The sequence below is a fragment of the Urocampus carinirostris genome, chromosome 5 (assembly GCF_059441175.1).
Source record: "Urocampus carinirostris isolate Australia breed hairy pipefish chromosome 5, RoL_Ucar_1.0, whole genome shotgun sequence".
NCBI lineage: Eukaryota > Metazoa > Chordata > Actinopteri > Syngnathiformes > Syngnathidae > Urocampus > Urocampus carinirostris.
The window spans coordinates 295,869-313,500 of NC_142353.1; the positions used below are offsets into that span (position 1 = coordinate 295,869).

Genomic DNA, 17,632 nt, shown 5'->3' on the forward strand with positions numbered 1-17,632 from the left:
GAACATTGTGGATTTCCAGGGCTTTGACAATATACAGTGAAAATAAGTATTTGAACACCCTGCTATTTTGACATTTCTCTCACTTAGAAATCATGGAGGGGTCTGAAATTTTCATCGGAGGTGCATGTCCACTATGAGAAAGATAAATTAAAAAGAAAAATCCAGAAATCACAATGCATGATTTTTTTAACGATTTATTTGTGTTATACAGCTGCAAATGAGTATTTGAACCTGTGTATCATCTACAAAATCTGACCCTCAAAGACCCGTTAGTCCACACATTAGAAGTCCACCTGCACTCCATATATCATCCTGAATCAGATGCACCTGTTTGAGGTGGATAGCTGCATAAAGACAGCTGTCCACCCACACAATCAGTAAGACTTTAACTCGTAACATGGCGAAGACCAAAGAGCTGTCCAAAGACACCAGAAACAAAATACTACACCTCTACGAGGCTGGAAAGGGCTACGGAGGGTTAGCCAAGCAGCTTGGTGAAAAAAGGTCCAACTGTTGGAGCAATCATTAGAAAATGAAAGAAGCTACACATGACAGTCAATCTCAATCAGAGTGGAGCCCCATGCAAGATATCACCTCGTGGGGTCTCAATGATTCTTGTTGTTTTGCGTCCTATTTTTCTATCTGTCAAAAACTTCAACATTTGAATAAAGAGGAAGAAATTAGAAATGCATTTTTGAACACACCTCAACAAGGCTGGAAAGGGCGATTGTCGAGCAGCTTAGTGAAAAAAGGTCCTCTGTTGGAGCAATCATTAGAAAATGGAAGTAGCTAAACATGACAGTCAATTTCAATCAGTAATTATATTTGCATGTATTTTTTTCCTTCTACAGTGAACGTCCAAGCTACTTGATTTTTGAACTTATAATAAACCTCATTCAGGTCCCAATGATTCTAAGAAGGGTGAGGGATCAGCCCGGAACTACATGACAGGAGCTGCTTAATGACCTGAAAAGAGCTGGGACCACAGTTTCCAAGGTCACTGTAGGTAATTCACTAAGACATCTTTGTTTTGAAATCATGCATGGTACGAAAGGTTACCCTGCTTGAACCAGCACATGTCAAGGACCGTCTTAAGTTTGCAAATGATACAGAGGAGTCATGGGAGAAAGTTTTTTGGTCAGGTGAGACCAATATATAACTTATTGGTCATAGTTCCACTAATTGTGTTTGGAGGAAGAAGAATGAAGAGTACAATCCGTTGTACACTATTTTGAGACTAAATCCCCCCAAACAATCATTTTTGGGTTTGTTTATTTGTGTGTCATATTCGAAGGCATTTATTTATGTATACGTTTATTTTTACATATGGCAGAAACACATAATGATAAACATTTTGGCCGAAAAAAAGTTTTTAGATTTTATATCTTAATCTTATTTTTTTCTGAAAAGATTTCAGCAAAGTTTCTCTAATTGTTATGAGTTGCAAGTCTAGTAGTCTACCATATGTGTGAGCTGCTCCATGACGCAGTCCACGACCTCAAACTGGTTGGCAAGCAACTCCGGTGAGAACTTTTCATTCAGCCAAGCCTGCAATCAACAGAACCATTTGAACCGGGTCAGTATTTTAAGCCATCTTAACCCCTTAATGTTCCTAGGACTCGCCGGCAGGCCATCAGACTGCGGATAAAGTTGTATCTTCAAGATGTAACTAGTCACTGAAATACGTCACATCATATATCACTGGAAAGCTTAAACTCATTAAAAATGTACCGTATTTTCACAACTATAAGGCTTGCAGGACTATAAGGCGCTACAGTGGGAAAGTGAACAAAACAGTCAGATAGTTCAGTCAAACTGATATACTCCTTAGCATTACGCCGGCTTGCAAGGAAGCAAATCTGTGTCTCAGACACATACGGACACAGTGTCTGTACGATGTCACCAGTCACTCAAATTTGTCATTCCAGATATCATTAGGAAGGTTAAACTCTTGGGATTTAAGAAATGACAACCATTTCTTAGTTTCTATTTTCTTTTTCACAGGCAACTGTGTGGACAGCAAAGAAAGAATTTCATTGCGCAGGGAAACGTGGTTCTTTACTGTGCATATGACAATAAAAACTTTTAATTGAATTGAAATATAGACTCATCACAAAAACATCAATATCAGTCTGAAACAAGATACTGGGAAAAAATAAAGCCGGGGAAGCTCACCAAAGTCGTTTTGTAGCCGTCACGTTCAATAATAATATGCAACCATGGTCATATTACATCCGTGGGTGTAATAAATCCAACCGTGTAAAATATTTACACACTCCAAAACACATAATAATGCCGACAAATAAAATAAAAAAATCAGCCGAGAAGCATCTGCATCGATGGACGTTGCTTGTTGCTAGCTGTCTGTTTAACCCCATAATTCATGTTAACAAATACAGACAACAGTAGTAAAAATGCTTTTTCTAGGCCTTAGAGCAGGGGTCGGGAACCTATGGCTCGCGAGCCAGATGTGGCTCTTTTGATATAACATCTGGCTCGCAAATCTGGCTCGCAGATTTGGGTTTAAAAAAATTATCGTTTGTTTAAATGCATCCATCGATTTTCTATTGATCATGTCTTGTGCAGAGTTGCAGATGCACGAGCGATTGTCTATTTTAATTGGATGAGAATACCCTATGTTGGCCGTTACTGGGGGCACAGGTAAAGCCCCCTTTTGCGTCCATTGGCACTTGGCCGTTGGTCATTAGCTCAAAGCTAACTCTTCGACGTAGAAGATGGCGAAACGAAAAAAAGATGATGAATATCGTACATTTCAGGACGAATAGACCGAAGAATTTGCCTTTGTGAAGAGGTATGCCTAATTTGCAATGATAAAATTGCATCGATGAAACAGTCGAATGTTAAGCGGCACTTCGACACACGCCATGCCTCCTTTGCACGGTCTGCTTTTGCACAGCAATGTGAGCTGGTTGTCAAGAGGAAAGGTGCTCAGCCGTTTTACGGCTTGCCTCAACGAAATATGGATTTTTCTTGAAATGAAAGGCAACGAGCATCCTGAGGTAGCAAAAACTGAGTGGCTCCTCAAGTTTTATTATCTCGTGGATATTACCGAACATCTAAACCAGCTCAACGTTAAAGTGCAAGGTGTTGGAAATACAGTGTTATTCCTTCAACACGCTGTTTGCTTTTGAAAACAAGCTGGAGCTCTTAATCAAGGATTTTGAAACAGGTCGCTTACTACATTTCGAAAAACAGAGTTTACAGAGGCATACACAACAAGTGAGCCCACTCAAAACATCTCCACCAGCTAGCTGGCTTCACATCCGGTCTCCTCCAGTCGTTCAAAGCGCGCTTTGGAGAATTTCGTGAGCACTGTGGTCTTATTAAGTTCACCACCCATCCAAACAAGTGTTCACTGAACACAGCCGACCTGAGTTGCATTCCTAATGTCTCCCTGGTAGATTTTGAAGCAGAAGTGGCTGACCTGAAGGCCTCAGAGATGAGGATGAGCAAGTTCAAATCACTGAATGAAGAATTGGAAAGAATTGCACGACAGAAAGCGGAGTTGGCGAGCAAGCACATGAGGACAGAAATGGACAAACTTCAACCCAAAGACGAGCTGATTCTCAAAGCTTGGAACGCGCTTCCAGTCACATACCACACACTGACGCGTGTAAGTATTGGTGTATTGACAATGTTTGGATCGACATATTCATGTGAGCAGTCATTTTCACATCTCAAAAACATCAAGTCCAACCTACGATCACGTTTAACGGATGAAGGCCTCAATGCCTGCATGAAGCTTAAACTCACCAAGTACCAACCAGACTACAAAACCATCAGCAAATCCATGCAGCACCAGAAGACGCATTAATGGTGAGTATTTTAACATCATTATTTAAAATAATAAATTAAGACGCTTGTTATGCTCACATTTAATTGAATTCAGTCTTAAAATATATTATATGGCTCTCACCGAAACACATTTCCAAAAATTGTGCTTTTATGGCTCTCTGAGTCAAAAAGGTTCCCGACCCCTGCCTTAGAGCAACCGAACACATGATTCACATCTTTTTCGGCCAATTGGGCAGGCTAGGACCTTAGCTTGGCCTTTTGGCTGAGAGTAAGAGTCCCGGCTCCTAGGCTTTGTAGCGTATTATGAACTGACCGATAACGGATAATGGATAATGAATAAAGAAGATAGAACAATAACCCTTAAAAAATCCCCCACCCCCCCACCCCGCTTTAGCCTATGCAAGCCTGTAAATGCTAAAAAGGACCCGCTTCCTTTACCTCCGAATAACTTTAGCCAATAGCGACCGATTCAAATGATGATTGACACATTGGTCAGTAAATGAAATGGTGGTATATATATCCCAGCATACACCGCGGACTACCTCGCCTTCGGAGGGAAAATTTAGTTGGCGGCAGCTTGCCTCAGTTGCGAGACCTTGCGACTTAATATTGATCCATAAATAAGGCTCACTGCATTAAAAGGTGCATGGTCAGGTTTTGAAAAAAAAAATAAAAATAAATAAAGGCTTTTAGGTGCACCTTTTAGTTGTGAAAATACGATGCACATCACAAAAACATCACGATCAGTCTGAAACGAGAAACCCCAAAACTATAGTCAGTGTAACCACCCAAAAATCTTGTAATATTCGACTTGTGAAAAGATAATACACAAATGTGGTCTGGTTACATTCAGGAGAGCCCAGAATCCAACCATGTAAAATATTAACCTCAAAACACACGATAATGCAGACAGTATTACAGTAATCCCTCGGTTGTCGCGGTTAATGGGGACCAAAACCACCCGCGAAAAGTGAAAATCCGCGAAGTATGCTTAATTTTTTTTTTTTAATTATTATTATTTTTTGGACCTGCGAAGCTCTGAACCCGCGAACGTGGAACCACGAAGTAGCGACGGCCCTTCAAAAATGCTTAAAAAAAAAAAAAAAAAAAAATTAAAATAAAATTAAAAAATATATATACAGTATATTTATTTTATTTTATTATTATTTTTTAGACCTGCAAAGCTCAGAACCCACGAACGTGGAACCATGAAGTAGCGATGACCCTTCAAAAATGCTTAAGAAAAATTTTTTTTTTAAAATGTTTTTTTAAATTATTTTATTATTATTATTTTAGACCTGCGAAGTTCTGAACCCGCGAACATGGAACCACAAAGTAGCGACGCCACTTCAAAATGCTTAATAAATAAATAAATCAATTAAAAATGTAATTAATTATTTTTATTTTATCATTATTTTTTAGACCCGCGAAGCTCTGAAACCGCGAAGTAGCGAGGTCCCACTGTATATTTATATCAGAGCCGAAAATAAACGTGCGTAAATGCAACCAGGTATCCATTTTAACATGTGATCATCAGATGCAAGTATGCATAATCTGGAAAGAGTAGACAAACATTTACAACTCTTTCACAATGTCTAAAGATTGGCCCCCTTAAAAACACATGGTTGCAAAAGGTTTTAGGGCTCTAAACTGGTCATCTCAAAATGCATTGACATACCTTTAGAAACATTCGAAAAATGTGTTTTTTAATTGTGATCAAATTTGACCTGGAACCAGGTAAGGCTTAATGCTATTGTCCCAGCATTTTCCAGCTAATATGCCAATGCTACATTCATCTACAGGCATGTGTTTGCAAGAAAAAAAAATTCAGGCGAAAATAAGACCCTTCAATTTATGGGTGTTCCAACTCAGATTACCCAAATGTTTGTAGCACTTGCAGTGATTATTTCAGTTTGGGACAAAACTTCAGAGTACAGCCCTAGCAAAAAGTATGGAATCAATAGTCTTGGGCAAGCCCTCACTCAGACATTTTAATCTGTAGAAAAATCTCTGATCACAAAAATGAAACAATCGTAAGGTCATTCCAAAGTGCAAAATATTGGCATTCAGAAACACTAAAATAAATTAAATAAAAACATTGCAATGGTCAGTAATTGTTACTTTAATAGAGCAAATGCAGGGAAATAAATATGGAATCACTGAATTCTGAAGAAAATAAATATGGAATCAGTGCATTTTGAGTAGAAAAAAGGACACACAGTCAGCAGTAGCAAACATTTGGACCAATTTCAAACAGCATGGGAAGGTTGTTTAAGTCAAGCGTACTGGTAGGCCATGGAGGACATGTAGGTGTCAAGACAGACAACTAAAAGACATACAGTGCATACAGAAAGTATTCACAGCGCTTCACTTTTTCCACATTTTGTTATGTTACAGCCTCATTCCAAATTGTATTACTTTAATCTCTTATCTCAAAATTCTACACAAAATACTCCATTATGACAATGTGAAAAAGTTTTTTTTTTTTTTTTTTTTTTACTTTTTTTGAATTTATTAAAAATAGAAAACTAAGAAATCACATTTACATAGGTATTCACAGCCTTTGTTAATACTTTGTTGATCCACCTTTGGCAGCAAATACAGCCTCAAGTCTTTTTGAATATGATCCAACAAGTTTAGCACACCTATCTTTAGGCAGTTTTGCCCATTCTTACTTGCAATAAGTCTCAAGCTCAATCAGGTTGGATGGGAGACGTTTGTGCACAGCCATTTTCAGATCCCTCCAGAGATGTTCGATCAGATTCAAGTCTGGACTCTGGCTGGGCCACTCCAGGACATTCACAGAGTGGTTCTGAAGCCAATCTTTTGAGATCTTGGCTGTGTGCTTTGGGTCGTTGTCCTGCTGAGAAATGAACCTTCGCCCCAGCCTGAGGTCAAGAGCGCTCTGGAGCAGGTTTTCATCCAGGATATCTCTATATATTGCTGCATTCATTTTTCCTTCTATCCTGACTAGTCTGCCAGTTCCTGCTGCTGAAAAACATCCCCACAGCATGATGCTGCCACCACCATGCTTCACTGTAGAAATGGTACTGGCCTGGTGATGAGCGGTGCCTGGTTTCCTCCAAACATGGCGCCGGGCATCCACACCAAAGGGTTCAATCTTTGTCTCATCAGACCAGAGATTTTTTTTCTCATGGTCTGAGAGTCATTCAGGTGCTTTTTGGCAAATTCCAGACGGGCTTCCATGTTCCTTTTACTAAGGAGTGGCTTTCGTCTGGCCACTCTACCATACAGGCCTGATTGGTGGATTGCTGCAGAGATGGTTGTCCTTCTGGTAGGCTCTCCTCTCTCCACAGAGGAACGCTGGAGCTCTGACAGAGTGACCATCGGGTTCTTGGTCACCTCCCTGACTATGGCCCTTCTTCTCCAATCGCTCAGTTTAGAAGGCCGGCCAGCTTCTAGGAAGAGTCCTGGTGGTTCCAAATGTCTTCCATTTACGAATAATGGAGGCCACTGTGCTCATTGGGACGTTCAAAGAAGCAGACATTTTTCTGTATTCTTCCCCAGATTTGTGCCTCAAGACAATCCTGTCTCGCAGGTCTACAGACAGTTCTTTTGACTTCATGCTTGGTGTTTGTGCTCTGACATGCACACTCAACTGTGTGACCTTATATAGACAGGTGTGTGCCTTTCCAAATCATGTCCAATCAACTGAATTTACTGCAGGTGGACTCCAATTAAGCTGTAGAATGATCTCAAGAATGGTCAGTGGAAAAAAGATGCAACTGAGCTCAATTTTGAGCTTCATGGCAAAGGCTGTGAATATTTTTGTAAATGTGATTTCTTAGTTTTCTATTTTTAATAAATTCAAAAAAAGTAAAAAAAAAAATATATGTTTTCACATTGTCATAATGTAGTATTTTGTGTAGAATTTTGAGATAAGAGACTAAATTAATACAATTTGGAATGAGGCTGTAACATAACAAAATGTGGAAAAAGTGAAGCGCTGTGAATACTTTCCGGATGCACTGTATTACTCAAAGACAGAAAATGCACAAGACAAATGTAGAGGAAATGGGAGGAAGTTGGAGTTAATGTATGTGACAGAACTGTGCAAAATTGCCTAAAGGAAATGGGATTTTCATATAAAAAAAGCTAAAAGGAAACCATCGTTGACACTTAAACAGAAATGAACAAGACTGCTAAGGAGAGGAAATCATGGACTGTGGATGGAAGGTTATCTTCAGTGATGAGTCACGAATCTGCATTGGAAAATGTGATGATGCTGGAACTTTTGTTTGGTGCCGTTTCGGTAAGACATACAAAGAGGGCTGCCATAAGAAAACAGCATAATTCCCACAGTACTAATAGTAGAACTGTTAAACACTTATCAAAACAATTGTGCACAAAATGGGAAAAAAGCATAAAACTTTCAGGGTTTGTTCTTGAATGAATAAGCTTTAAATTGAGGTGAGGAGCCATTCTCAGTTTGACCCCTGGGGTCAGATAGAGGTCATGACCTCCATTATATGACATTTCTATGCATTAAATTAGAAATGTCTGTATAATTACACCAAAATGGGTTAGAAATGTAAATTAAATGTTGTATTCTAGATACCTCGGCATGACATCATATTAAATGATTAAATTTTCATTTTCCTGTGTTTAGCCCATTATTTCTCAAGTGGGGAGAGGGTGTGGTTTTAACGCGCTTGGGACATTCAAAACCTGTGTTCTGCTCTCTTCTTCTCACTCTCTCAATACTGTCCAGCTGAATGTTAAATTAAACAGTAGATTCAGTAGTACAAGTGCATGTCTAGATGTGAATGAGGCAAGGAGGTTTCGCTTCACCCACAGATCAAAATCAATGGAAAACATTCCACCTACACAGGATGCTTTGAGGCAACACATAAAAAGAGCAATGTACCAGGCCAATACATGGAACCTCGCTTTGGTTCCTAAGCCATGTTTGCCCAGTTCATCAAAATGGGGATGGGTTGACACCGATGCTGAATGGCAGCCACTTAGGACAACACTCCCTGAATTTTCACAGGCTTGCTATGAACTTGTCCACAGTGATTGCAAAAGGGTTTGCACTGGGCAAAGTAAATGTAGTGCTGTTAAAATGAACAGCACTGCGCACCTTCTTTGGTGACTGCAGCGAAAAAATCAGTGTTACGTAGTTGCGGGCCAGCATCGTAATCCCCAAAGGTCATGGTCTCAAAAATAAATTTACAGATGCTCCCTTACTTACAAACATTCGAGTTGCGAACAACGGTAGATACGAAAAAAAAATTTGGGATGTCACAAAATATCCGGACTTTGCTGTAAGTTAGACTTTGTATTGTGTGCACCTTTATCAGAGTATAGGACAGTGCTCATGTGCTTCTTTCCGCCGTGTGGCGCTGTGAGAGATCACCCAGCATCCACCCTGAAAAGAAATCCGATTTCTACTTCCCGATTCGTGTTTAATGTAGACACGTTGTACTGTATCTCTAGCACACCAAGAACACTGACGTTTTTATTGTTCAATATCTCGAGCATCAACTCAATATAGTTATTGTAAAGTGTAAAGGGGGAGTCGTTTCTTTTGAAAAGAAAGTGGGATAAGAACGCTTGAACAAATTGCTTTTTCGTCCACTTTTTACCACAGAGAAGGAAGCCTTCCAAAATTTAACTTAACTTTATCTTTATTGTCAAGTGGTGTTTATTTGTGACGCCCTTAATCACAAGGAGTGTCAATGGCTTCAACAGACCACAGAATGTCAACGGCTAACGTGTAGCTTTGTTTTTCAGTACTATACGTTATCATTCAGCCTGCTTTGTAATGTTATAGAGCATATTATTTCATTATGTTTATTTTTCAGTTTCAAAACAATACAGGTTACTTATAGAAGCCTGAAACATACTTACAGTGGCTTGCGAAACTATATGGCCCCCTTGAACTTTGTGACCTTTTGCCACAATTCAGACTTCAAACATCAAGATATACAACTGTAATTTCTTTTGAAGCATCAACAATATGTGGGACGCAATCATGAAGTGGAACACACTTTATTGGATATTTTAAACTTTTTTAACAATTAAAAACACGAAAAAGTGTTTGTGCAAAATTATTCAGCCCATTTACTTTCAGTGCAGAAGTTCAGTGAGGATCTCTGAATGATTCAATGTTGATCTAAATGACTAACAATTATAAATGGAATCAACCTGTGTGTAACCAAGTCTCTGTATAAATGCACCTGTACTGTGATAGTTTCAGAGGTCTGTTTAAAGCGCAGTGAGCATCATGAAGAACGTGGAACACAGCAGGCAGGTCCGAAATACTGTTGGGGAGAAATTTAAAGCTGGATTTGGATTCAAAAAGATTTCCCAAGCTTTAAACATCCCAAGGAGCACTGTGTAAGCAACAATATTGAAATGGAAGGAGTTTTAGACCACTGCAAATCTACCAAGATCAGGCCGTCCCCCTAAACTTTCAGTTCATACTGATCAGAGATGCAGCCAAGAGGCCCATGATCACTCTGAATGAACTGCAGAGGTCTAAAGCTGAGGTGGGAAAATCTGTCCATAGGACAACAATCGGTCATATACTGCACAAATATAGCCTTTATGGAAGAGTGGCAAGAAGGAAGGCGCTTCTTAAAGATATCCAGAAAAAGTGTTGTTTAAAGTTTGCCACAAGCCCCCTGGGAGACACACCAAACACGTGGAAGAAGGTGCTCTGGTCAGATGAGACCAAAATAAAACTTTTTGGCAACAATGCAAGACGTTATGTTTGGCGTCATAGCAGCAGAGTTCATCACCTAAACACACCATCCCCACAGTGGTGGTGGCAGCATTATGGTTTGGGCCAGGGAAGATGGTTAAAATCAATGTGAAGATGGATGGAGCCAAATATAGGACCATTCTGGAAGAAAACCTGATGGAGTCCGCAAAAGACCTGAGAATGGGACAGAGATGTCTTCCAACAAGACAATGATCCAAAATAAAAAGCAAAAGCTAAAATGGAATGGTTCACCAAAAACATATCAGGGTGTTGGAATGACCAAGTCAAAGTCCAGACCTCGATCCAATTGAGAATCTGTGGAAAGAACTGAAAACTGCTGTTCACAAACGCTTTCCATCCAACCTCATTGAGCTCGAGCTGTTTTGCAAGGAGGAATGGGCAAAAATATCCGTTTCTCAATGTGCAAAACTGATAGAGACATACCCCAAGCGACTTGCAGCTGTAATCGCAGCAAAAGGTGGCGCTAAAGTATTAACTCAATGGGTCTGAATAATTTTGCACACCCACTTTTTTGTTAAAAAAGTCCAATAAAGTGTGTTCCACTTCATGATTGAATCCAATTTATTGTTGATTCTTCACAAGAAACTACAGTTTTATATATTTATGTTTGAACTGTGAAATGTGACAAAAGGTCACAAAGTTCAAGGGGGCCAAATAGTTTCACAAGCTGCTGTATATAAACCTTAAACATACATTTCATACAAAATGTAGCACTGGAGCAACTTACGAAAAAATTTAACTTCCGAACGATCGTCTGGAACCTTTCTCGTTCGTAAGTGGGGCAGCGTCTTTACATACTTAATATAATTTGTTCAACTTTTTACACTGCATATAAACTTTCCGATTGTTGTTTAAGTTTTTAAATAGTTCAAGTTCTTTCATTTTCGTATTCATTGTGTAATTTATCAAAATGTGACAAAATTTCCTAATAATTGACTTTGACCCCGCAGCCTCCATAAAATTGTCCATTAGGAATATCAGTGACCCCAGAGATGACATGTAAGAGTAATATAAATATTATAAATGAGTTTATCCTGGTCACAAACATGGACATACTCTTCAAATCCTCATTGAAATCACATTTAGGTCCTCAGATATAAGCGTTTCTAATTTCATGCGTAGAAAGTTTAAATTTCAGTGATCAATGACCTCTACCTGACCCCTTGAGATGCCTCTACGAGACATATTGGTATTTTAATATGATTTGTCAAGCCCATGTATGTGGAAACATTTTCTAATCTACATTTCTGTCACATTTAGGTGTTAATATAAATACTTCAAGATCAACCCCTAAAAGTTTCATGCTTTTTTTCATTTTGTGCACAATTGTTATAATATATAAATTTTGGACAGCTTTATTCCTTTAATTGAAAAAAATGTTTAACAATGCATAATGCCAGAGCAAAAACTGTGAAGGCATTCTTTGGAGAAAGACAGATCAGTCAATGCCATGGCCTGCATATAGCCCAGATTTCAACCAAATTGAAAACCTGTGGTGGGAATTGAAAAAAATAATCCACAGCAAGGCTCCGACACGCAAAAATGATCTGGCAACTGCATTCAAAGAGAGTTGGCACCAGATTGATGAAGAATACTCAAGCCCATGCCTCAGAGACTGCAAGCTGTCATAAAAGCCAAAGGTGGTGCAACTAAATACTGGTGATAGGTATTGAATGTTATTTCTTGATCTATTTTCATGATTCCATATTTTTTCTTCAGAATTGAGTGATTATATTTTTCGCCTATGCTGGGTTCATTGAAGTAGCATTTACTGACAAACTAATTTATTTAATTCATTTCTTATAGTATTTGAGTGCCAAGGAGTTGCACTTTTGAAAAAAAGATTCTTCATGCTTTTTAACGGAGTTTGTTTTACAGAACAAAATTTCAGTCTGAGTACTTGTCCAAGACTGACGATTCCATACTTTATGCTAAGGGTTGTATAACCTTGCAAAAAAAAAAAAAAACGTACAAATTCGCAAAACTGTTCAAGAACAGTATACAATTTAATTTAGGTACGTCATGGATTGGGTTTTTAGGTGAATTTTACAGGAACGTTAAGGGGTAAAACAGAAACAGTATTGTGCACAATATTAAACAGAACTATTAGAAGCGGGTCAGTATTATGCACAATCCTACACAGAACTTTTAGAACTGGGTCAGTATTAAAGATACACTTGAGTCACCTCCTCCAGTTTTGCGATCAAATCGGCCGGGGTAATGTCATCTTCCTTACATTCTTCTTGGCTGCTGTCATTGTCACAAAATGAGTCGGACATCATTCCCCCTTACACAAAAATAAAGGTATCCTGAACCTAAAACGTGTATTCTTAAGTTAAATCAGATATACGACAATTCAACTAAAGTTTGGTTGCTTCATTGCGAGCTAACTGAAAACAGGAAACAAAAGTTACTTCTCTATTCGCGCCACTCCGGATTTCTCGCGAGATTTACGTAAAATAGATCAACCCGCTTTTAGACTGCAAGGCATAGCTTCTTGAAGATTACCTTTTAAAAATCCGTTTAATTCGGGGAAATTATCTGAAGTGGGGGCAGCACAAGGCAGTTATTGTGCAGGTTCGGGGTTCAATTCCAGCTACAGCAGCCCTCCTGTATGGAGCTTGATTTCTCCCCCTTGTCTGCGTGGATTTACTCCCACATTCCAAAAACATGCATGTCATTGAATGAATGAGCAAATCTCATTTACATTGTGTGCCCTGCTACTGGCTGGCAACCATATCAGGGTTACACCTTGACATTGCCTATTACGCTGGTGAAGACAAGTGGCGCAGAAAATCTCATCTCATCAGCCGTACCGCTTATCCTCATTAGGGTCGCGGGGGGGGGGGGGGGGGGGGGGTGTAGCCCATCCCAGCTATCTCCTGGCAGTGGGCAGGGGACATCCTGAACTGGTTGCCAGCCAATCGCAGGGCACACAGGGACAGACAACTCACTCGCTCATTCACACCTAGGGACAATTTGAACCGGCCAATTCATCTGAAATGCATGTCTTTGGAATGTGGGAGGAAACCGGAGTGCCCGGAGGAAACCCACGCAAGCACGGGGAGAACATACAAACTCCGCACAGTAAGGCCGGTAGCTGGATTTGAACCCACAGAGGAGGTTCCCAAGACCTCAGAGCTGTGCCGCACACGCGCTAACCACTGCGCCGCTGTGCTGCCCTTATTTCAGTCAATGCCACTTTAAAAAGACTGTTAAACAGTGAGGTTTCTTATTCATCATTAGATTGACAAAGCAATAAAGCAATATACAAACTGTAGCATAGGGGAAAAAAAACATTGTATTGCCTTACCCTAAAATTGTGGTGCTTAGTTTGAGGTGTCCTTAAAAAGTTGAGAGTTAAATGTTGCTTCTATTAAGTATGTGTTAAAACTGCTTTTAACGTACTTACCTACTTTACCACTCAGGCCTGTTTGGGGTGGGACAAACCCCCAAAAAGATGGATTAAGAGTTTATCTGAGTGCGGCTGAAAATGCACACAAATCAAGTGTTATTCCGCCACAATCTCTTGGCCTCAAATCATAATTAAAGCCTTAAGTTTAAAATCTAGGGACAATTTGGACTGGCCAATTAACCTGACATGCATGTTTTTTTCGGGAACGTGTGAGGAAACCGGAGTGCCCCGAGGAAACCCACGCAAGCACGGGCTGGTAGCTGAATTTGATCCCATAGAATCAGAACTGTGCTGCGGACGTGCTCACCACTCATCTGTTATGTCGCATTGACAAACAAAAATAAAATATAAAATAACATACAGTACCTGTCAACCTCCACAGCTCCATGCCCTTACAAAATGTTGTATTTTCCCTTACAAAATAATCTTACAACATATATATTTTTTTTCAAACGTGTTTATTTATGTAGTTTAACATGTTATATTGTACACGTGTTTCATTATATCATATATATTGTTAATTAACATTTTTGTTGTGAGATACTGAGTTGCTCGACATGAAATGCGGTTTATTACAAAAAAGGTTCAAAAATTAAGTACTTTGGACGTTCACCGTAGAAGGAAAAAATACATGCAAATATAATTAAGTAGAATAATACATTTTCTTATTCAAATTATTCATTTTCTGCATTAAATTATTGTCAATAACATACTGATTAAAGGGATAACCACAAACCTGTCTTTTTTCATTTCCTCCTTTTATACTACCTTTTTTTCTTAACTTCTTTATACAACATAATAATTCGTAATATACAGGACTGTCTCAGAAAATTAGAATATTGTGATAAAGTTCTTTATTTTCAGTAATGCAATTAAAAAAAACAAAAATGTCATACATTCTGGATTCATTACACATCAACTGAACTATTTCAAGCCTTTTATTATTTTAATATTGCTGAATTTGGCTTACAGCTTAAGAAAACTCAAAAATCCTATCTCAAAATATTAGAATATCATGAAAAAGTATACAAGTAGGCTATTCAACTAATCACCTGAATCATCTAATTAACTCGAAACACCTTGCGAGGGTTTCCTGAGCCTTAAAAACACTCAGCTTGGTTCAGTAAACTAAATCACAAGTATGGGGAAGACTGCTGATCTGACTGCTGTCCAGAGGACCATCATTGATACCCTCCATCAGGAGGGTAAGACACAAAAAGAAATTTCTCAAAGAGCAGGCTGTTCACAGAGTGCAGTTTCAAAGCATATCCACAAAAAGTCTGTTGGAAGGGAAAAATGTGGCCGGAAACGCTGCACAACCAAGAGAGATGACCGCAGCCTTAACAAAATTGTGAAGAAGAGCCGCTTCCAGAATTTGGGGGAGCTTCAAAGACAGTGGGCTGAAGCTGGAGTCCAGGTATCAAAAGCCACAGTTCACAGACGTGTCCGGGAAATGGGCTACAATAGCCGTATTCCCATGGTCAAGCCACTTCTGAACTCAAGACAACGGAAGAAGCGTCTGACTTGGGCAATGGAGAAGAAGCACTGGACAGTTGCAGAGAGGTCCAAAGTCCTCTTTTCAGACGAAAGCAAGTTTTGCATTTCATTTGGAAGTCAAGGCACCAGAGTCTGGAGAAAGGCTGGAGAGGAGCAAAATCCAAGTTGCTTGAAATCCAGTGTGAAGTTCCCACAGTCAGCAATGGTTTGGGGAGCCATGTCAGCTACTGGTGTTGGTCCACTGTGTTTCATCAAGTCCAGAGTAAATGCAACTGTGTACCAAGAGATTTTAGAGCACTACATGCTTCCATCTGCTGAAAAGCTCTATGGAGATGAGGATTTCATTTTCAAGCATGATCTGGCACCTGCCCAACAGTGCCAAAACCACCAGTAACTGGTGCACTGACCATGGCATCACTGTCCTTGACTGGCCTGCTAATTCCCCTGACCTGAACCCCATCGAGAATTTGTGGGGTATAGTTAAGAAGATGATGAAAGACACCAGACCTACAAATGCAAATGAGCTGAAGGCCGCTATCGAAGCATCCTGGGCATCAATAACACCTCAGCAATGCCACAGGCTGATTGCCTCCATGCCACGCCGGATTGATGCAGTAATCCGTGCAAAAGGATTCCCAACCAAGTACTGAGTGCATCAATGGACATTTTCAAATGTTTGATTTAGTTTTGCTGTTATAAAATTATTTTTTTACTTGGTCTGAGGAAGTATTCTAATATTTTGAGATAAGATTTTTGAGTTTTTTTTCAGCTGTAAGCCAAAATCAGCAATATTCAAATAATAAAAGGCTTGAAATAGTTCAGTTGATGTGTAATGAATCCAGAATGTATGACATTTTTGTTTTTTTAATTGCATTACAGAAAATAAAGAACTTTATCACAATATTCTAATTTTCTGAGACAGTCCTGTAATGCATCAAAGCAAGTAAGCCGTTTGAGAGCCGGCTCTCTTTATTGAGTTGAGCCGAAAAAGCCGGTTCTCTAAAAAGAGACGGACTTCTTTTCACTACATAACTACCACATGAAATCCGAGCCGCATGCGCAGAGTAGCATCAAACCGCTCGCTTCGTTTGCAATGGAAAAAAAAACCCGATACCAAGATACACTTTTGACTTGATTGATTTGCTGTTTCGTGATAGTCCAGGGGTGGCGAGCACGTGGCTCTAGAGCCGCATGCGGCTCTTTGCCTCATATTTTCTATATACTGTGGCTCTTTGCCTTGTTTCATGTTTAGTTTTTTTGTGTGTATTGAGGGTGGACACTTTCCTTGAAATCAAAAAATGAACAATACTTGTTGTATTGTAAGGAGAGGAGTGTTTTATGGGAAATAATATATTTTAAATTGCGTGCGTGTGTCTGTCTGTCATATGGCAGGTCAGTGCGTGGTGTGGCTGTTTGACTCTGTTAAAAATTTCGGCTCTTTGTGTCAAACTTGTTCGCCACCCCCGTGATAGTCGGTGTATACCGGATGATGCCCATCTCATCTCATCAGCCGTACCGCTTATCCTCATTAGGGTCGCGGGGGGGCTGGAGCCCATCCCAGCCATCTCCGGGCAGTGGACACCCTGAACTGGTTGCCAGCCAATCGCAGGGCACACAGGGACAGACAACTCATTCGCTCATTCACACCTAGGGACAATTTGGACCGGCCAATTCACCTGAAATGTATGTTTTTTTTTGGAATGTGGGAGGAAACCGGAGTGTCCGGAGGAAACCCACGCAAGCATGGGGAGAACATACAAACTCCGCACAGGAAGTCTGGAGCTGGATTTGAACCCACGACAGGTTCCCATGACATGAACTGTGCCGCACAAGCGCTAACCACTGCGCCGCCGTGCTGCCCGGATGATACCCATAATTGACAAATTTGCATTTTTCCGTACAGATTTTCTTGTATGTCGAACACGTCTTAAAATGCATATAATAAACATACTTTGTACGGCAAAAACGTACAGGTTGACAGGTATGAAATAATTAAGGTGTAATATAAAGTAAAAAAATAAAACGGATGACCAGGTGGCAATGGATGTAGCATTAAAAAACAATACACAGTGTCAACATGTAATACAGTGGGACCGCGCTACTTCGCGCTTCGACGTTCGCGGATTCAGAGCTTCGCGGGCCTAAAAAGTAAT

The 17,632-nt window shown here is 39.8% G+C and overlaps 1 protein-coding gene across 3 annotated transcripts in view; it reads right to left on the bottom strand.

The window, feature by feature from the left end:
* The window catches only part of gins4 (GINS complex subunit 4 (Sld5 homolog)), a 39,977-nt gene that overhangs the window by 10,619 nt on the left and 11,726 nt on the right, over positions 1-17,632 (bottom strand). Inside the window, exons 1-2 of one of the 3 annotated variants that reach the window (XM_088335287.1) lie at positions 12,804-12,997; positions 1,462-1,548 (exon numbers count right to left, since the gene is read on the bottom strand). In XM_088335287.1, coding sequence (XP_088191413.1) covers positions 1,462-1,548; positions 12,804-12,824 — 108 coding nt within the window. In that variant the 5' untranslated portion in view covers positions 12,825-12,997. Of the gene's footprint in view, positions 1-1,461; positions 1,549-12,753; positions 12,998-17,632 lie in introns of those variants that run through there. The other 2 variants (XM_088335286.1, XM_088335289.1) reach the window with 2 other exon arrangements.